The sequence below is a fragment of the Colobus angolensis genome, unplaced genomic scaffold, assembly GCF_000951035.1.
Source record: "Colobus angolensis palliatus isolate OR3802 unplaced genomic scaffold, Cang.pa_1.0 Scaffold132, whole genome shotgun sequence".
Lineage (NCBI taxonomy): Eukaryota > Metazoa > Chordata > Mammalia > Primates > Cercopithecidae > Colobus > Colobus angolensis.
Window position 1 is genome coordinate 9,862,631 of NW_012114400.1, and position 6,000 is coordinate 9,868,630.

At 35.6% G+C, this 6,000-nt stretch overlaps 1 protein-coding gene across 1 annotated transcript in view; it reads left to right on the forward strand.

Annotated features, from left to right (window-relative positions):
* CDC73 (cell division cycle 73) overlaps positions 1–6,000 on the forward strand; it is a 145,842-nt gene that overhangs the window by 16,328 nt on the left and 123,514 nt on the right. The window contains exons 6-7 of the mRNA XM_011934210.1: positions 166–254; positions 3,876–4,092. Of these exons, the coding sequence (XP_011789600.1) occupies positions 166–254; positions 3,876–4,092 (306 nt within the window). The remainder of the gene's footprint in view (positions 1–165; positions 255–3,875; positions 4,093–6,000) is intronic.

The following is a 6,000-nucleotide window of genomic DNA, read 5'->3' on the forward strand; positions in this document are numbered from 1 at the left end:
TGTTATTTATGTAGCTAAAAGTTTTAGTCTTGAAGTTGGCCTAAAGACACTGATACCTAGAATTGTAGAGGTAGGAAATTTGGTAAGGAAAAGTTATTTGTAGTGTTTTTTCTTCTCAAAAGTTAAATAAAAATTTAAAATGCATTAACCAGTAGTTATTTCCAGGATGAAGAGTGTGTGCGCCTTGATAAAGAGAGATTGGCTGCCCGTTTGGAGGGTCATAAAGAAGGGATTGTACAGACCGAACAGATTAGGTAAGAATTGTTTTTAAGTAGAAAGTAGGTAGTTTACATATATGTAAAGGTATAAGGAAAAGGAATATTAAAATGCTCTCCACATTTATGTTTTCCTCTTGGTTTCATTGTATGCCTCTGTGCTCTTAGTTCATAAGAGTATGTGTGGGGATTGGAAGTTCATGTGTTTATCATGCTTTTTGAAAAGTCGTCTTAATTCTATTACCACGTTGATCTTTCTTTTTAAAAATTGCTTTATAAGCTGAGAAATTCATTTTATGTTATTGATTATGTACAGCAGAGGTCAGCAAACTTTCTGGAAAGTACCACATATTAAATATTTTTAGCTTTGAAGGTAATATGGTCTCTTGAAACTACTGAGCTTATGTGGTGTAGGGAAAGCAGCCATAGTACATAAATGGATGGGCATAGTTTCTTCACTTTTTAAAAATGTTTTCATTTTTCTGGATTCCGACTACTCAAACTCTACTTGAAGTTGTTTGACAGCTCACTTAACGTTTTTTTCTTTTGGATTCTTTTCTGTCTGTTTATATTCTTTTTTGAACTATTTTTGGATCGTTTCTGTTGTATTGAACTTTAATTTTTTTTTTTTTTTTGGAGACAGATTTTCGCTCTTTCGCCCAGGCTAGAGTGCAGTGGTACGATCTTGACTCACTGCAACCTCTGCCTTCTGGTTTCAAGCGATTCTCCTGCCTCAGCCTCCCGAGTAGCTGGGATTACAGGCGCCTGCCACAATGCCCGGCTAATTTTAGTAGAGACGATGTTTTCACCATATTGGCCAGGCTGGTCTCAAACTCCTGAACTCGTGATCCACCCGCCTTGGCCTCCCAAAGTGCTGGAATTACAGGTGTGAGCCACCGCGCCTGGCTGAACTTTAATATTTTTTTCTTTGACAGTTCACTTATGTTCTTTTCTTTTCTTGAATTCATTTTCTGTTATATTATTTTTTGAGTTCTTTTTTATAGTTTCTGTTGTGTTTTCAACTTTACTTAATTTTTTTTTTCTGTAATCCCATGCATGTTTAGTCTCCAGTGTGTGGTAGTTTTCATCTCAAATTTGTTTTGCTCTTTTTTTTTTTGAGATGGAGTTTGGCTCTTGTGACCCAGGCTGGAGTGCAGTGGCGTGATCTTGGCTCACTGCAACTTCCGCCTCCCGGGTTCAAGCGATTCTGCTGCCTCAGCCTCCCGAGTGGCTGGGATTACAGGCATATGCCACCACACCCGGCTAATTTTTGTATGTTTTGCTGTTTTTTAAAAAACATACCTACTTCATCTTTTCATTTAGCTTGTTGAAATATAGAACATAGTTCTTGTAATTATTTTCACGCCTTGAGATTGATTGATATTTCTCTTCATTCTGCTTTATTACATGTCTGCTTTATTACATTTTCCTGCTTTATTACGTGTCATGTGATCTCAAACATTGTGTATACTTTTTACCTTGTTGAGTGCTAGATTTTGTTATATTTCCCCACATCATCTTTAGCTTTTTTGGGAACACAGTTAAATCTCTTGGAAACAGTTTTGGGTCTTGATTTTAATTTATCTGAACATTGGTCTGCTGGGGTAATTATTCCCCACCCACTGAGGCAAGACCATTCTGAGTACGTAATACCTCCTAAACATGAGGTTTCATTTTGGCTAGTGGAACAGGCACTATTCACCTTGTGTGACCACTAGACATTATTCTGTCTAATCCACTTGGGTGGTTCTTTATTCAGCCTTACTTTCTTCATATTTGTGTTAGTCAGAATTCTGCCGGGGTATGTAAGGGGGACCTTCTATACACTTCTCAGGTCTTCTGACCTATGAATTCTAACTATCTTGGTCTTGCTGTAATCCCAGCTCCATTTCTTCTTATCTGAGAATCTGCTCAGTTCTATATGGGTTCTCCTGCCAAGGCCATGTCTTGGAAACCTACAAGGCAATAAGCTGAGGCAGTCATAGAGCTTACCTTGTTTGTTTCTCATTTGTTAGGGAATTATTGTCCTTCATTGCTTAATATCTAGCATCTAGTAAACCATTGTTTTATGTATTTTGACTGGTTATTTAAAGGCTGGAGGGTTAGTCTAGTCTCTGGTACTTCATCTTGGCTGTAAGTAGAAGTTCTGTGTTTCAAAGTCCATTGGAGGCTTGATTATAGTTTGGAGTACAGTAGTCACCCAGCTGCCTTCCGGGGATATGTTCCAAGACCTCCAGTGGGTGCCTGAAACCTCGGATAGTCCTGAACTCCAGCGAAGGAGCCCCAAGGTCACCTTGTCATTTAAGGGAAGCACTTTGGGAGTGGCCTATGCGAATTGCTAGCATCACTACTCTTGTGTTTTGGGGCCATTATTAGGTAAAATAAGGGCTACTTGAACATAAGTACTTTGATGCTGCCATCATCAGTCTGATAACCAAGATGGCTATTAAGCTACTACTGGGCAGGTAGTGTGTACAGTATCGATACATTGGACAAAGGGATCATTTGAGTCCGGATATCCCAGGCAGGTGTCCCAGGCAGGACAGTACAAGATTTCAGCAGGCTACTGAGCATGGCACATAATTTAAAACTTATGAATTATTTATTTCTGAAATTTTCCATTTAATATTTTGGACTGTGGTTGATAGCGGGTAACTGAAACTTTGGAAAGCCAAACAGAGGAGTACTGTATTTGAATTTGGCTTAAGGTATGCTGGTGTGCTTTAGATTTTAAGGGAAATCTGCACAGTATTGCACAAAATGCATCAAATGCCAGGTGCATATGAGCACTACTATAAAGTACCTTCATACCTAATCTAAATAAAATTAGAATACTTTATAATACTACTGTATTTAAACCTGCAGGAATTTTCATCCTTTTTCCAGATTTTGTGTAAACATAATTCAGGATTTTCATCTTGTGACTAAAGTAATATTTTTGTCTACTGTTATTAAGGTACTCAAACACTTTTTAATTCTTTTTCTCATTTTACATGATGAAAGACACTTTGCTTAAGATTATCATTTTATGACATGTATACTTTCAGTGTTAAGTCTTTTTTTATATTTCTGCAAACATAGTCTCTTTTTACTATTTTGCCTATTTGAAAATCAAGGAAAGGGAAGAAAAAGGAAACTGTATAAAATACGGTTTTATCTTCCAGAGATTAAAGGAGTATGTTTTTGTGACATAAAAGCCTGTCACTTAATTATGTTCTGCACTATGGCATACAAGTTTGAAACCTTGAAATAAATTTCAAGGAAAACCTAGGCTTTGAACTTTCTGTAGGATGGATTTTTTACCCCCTTCCAAAGTGGCCTCTGTGTGTGTGTGTAATCTCTGTAGACAGAAAAAATATAAAGAAAAGCACCTGTATTAATGAGTCCTGCTTTTTTGCGGGGAAGAGATGAAAAACCAGAATTTTGTTGCATTGATACTTCTAAGAAATTGCTAATTTGCTCTTAGAGTAATATCTTGACATAAATTCCTTATAAAAATTTTATGTAATTGCAGAATAGCAAGTCAGTCTTACAGATAAGAAAACCTTAATTATTACCATTAAAGTGTTTTTACCAGAAATTTATAAATGTAACAAAATATATTTATGATACACTCCAGGAATCCTTGCTGTGAAAATTTAAAAAAGAAATTGCTTTTAGGTCTTTGTCTGAAGCTATGTCAGTGGAAAAAATTGCTGCAATCAAAGCCAAAATTATGGCTAAGAAAAGATCTACTATCAAGACTGATCTAGATGATGACATAACTGCCCTTAAACAGAGGAGTTTTGTGGATGCTGAGGTAGATGTGACCCGAGATATTGTCAGCAGAGAGAGAGTATGGAGGACAAGAACAACCATCTTACAAAGCACAGGAAAGGTAGTTAAAATATTTTACTCATTCATTGGAGTGAGAGAGAGAGAGAGAGAGTGTGTGTGTGTGTTTAATCTGTGGTTATAGAATTGGTTAAAGTTTGCTTTTAGGTGGAAGTTTCAAGTTTTATCTCTTTGAAAGCTCAGTAATAATATAGATTTCCAGATGGTCATTTTTACCATTCCATTCTTGAATATGATTGTTATTCATCAGAGATGCTGATGAAAAAGTAGGAATCAAAATACAAGCTCCTCACACATGATTTGCAAATCAAAGAATGGTCTGATTTTCCTGTTGAGTCATTTTTGCTTAAACCTAATAAACAAGGAATAATATTGATGACAAGTTCTCTAGTTGTTAATGCCATCATTATTTTTTTTCCCATGTAGTAGAGAACTTATGGAAATCTGTAGGAAACATTTATCGAGTATATTTTACACACTATATTCTGTTGTATGGGTATAGCAGTTTTTTCATTCGTTCCCTATTAGTGGAAATTGTTTTCTTTTGTTTTTGCTTCAAAGAGTGTGTGATTTTTCTCCCTTTCTCTGGCCTTCCTTTCTTCTCTCTATCTCCCTCTGACTTCCTCTCTTTCTCCTCCTGTTTCCCTCTCTTCCTCCTTCCCTCGCTTCCTTTTCACTGTTACGAATAATGCATTAGAAAACATTGTTGTACATACACCTTTGTGTATTTATGTGTATATAGACAAAGGATTAATTCTTCGAAACAAATTGCTGGTTAAAGGAGATATGCACTTTATATTTTGAAAGATAAAAATCTGAAATACTTGAATGTCCAATATTTTCATGGATCTCCAAAAAGAGGATGCATTTATCCTGATTTATGTACTTACTTTCATTTGTCTTTTCCTCTTCAGTGTCTCAATTTTCTCTTAAATGTTTTCTCCACTGATGAATACTTGTTAATAGTGATGATCTAGTAAGAATGTTGAAGTGTGCAAGGTTACTTGTGAAACTGAAATTTAACACTGTTTTAGGCAAATTGGTTTTGGTTGTAGAATTTTGGGATTTTAGCCTTCAATTTACATTGCTATTTTAGTAGAAATAAAGTTATGAAAAGAGTATATGAAGAAAATAATCATTTCTTTTTCTTTTGTACTTTGACTTGTTTTACAAAGTACCTAAGGTTAAGATTAAGAATCATTCTCCAGAGCTTAGAATTATAGAGAAATCTGAGGATGTGAGTGAACTTCCATTTTTGCTCTTTACAATAAAATGATTTGTTGATACTGATTTTCACTGTCTAGTATGGCTAATACTTGAGTAATATTGTGACTTATGTTGATCCACCAGTGTTCATTAAAATCAAAAAATCTCAAACTCGTAGTAGAGGAATAAAAACAGGTGATATACCCTACCTAACTTTTAGACCGGACATTACTTTTTCAAGTAATTGAGGTGAACAATTTTCTTTGAGCTCTAGGTGGCAGGATTGTACCATCATTTCTAAACTTACTGATTTAATATTGTTGGTACCACTATATCTTTTAAAAAGGAAGTTAATAAAAGAATTGTAGCTAGGCTTGTGTAAATGAGTATTATTAGCATTTAAAAAAATACTTTGATTGTGTATTGTTTTTATCAGGTACACTCTAAAAATACTCTTAGGCGGGTGAGAATAAAAAAATACTCTAGATACTTAAAGCCTTGTGGATTTTAGATAGACCTTCATTATTACTAGTTATCAGGGCTTTCTTCTTTTTTGAGTTTCAGGAACAAAAGTTAGGTTGAAGATTCATGAGAGGCTAGGTGCGGTGGCTCACGCCTGTAATCCCAGCACTTTGGGAAGTCAAGGCAGGTGGACCAGTTGAGGTCAGGAGTTCAATTCTAGCCTGGACAACATGGTGAAACCCTGTCTCTACTAAAAACACAAAAATTAGCTGGGCATGGTGGC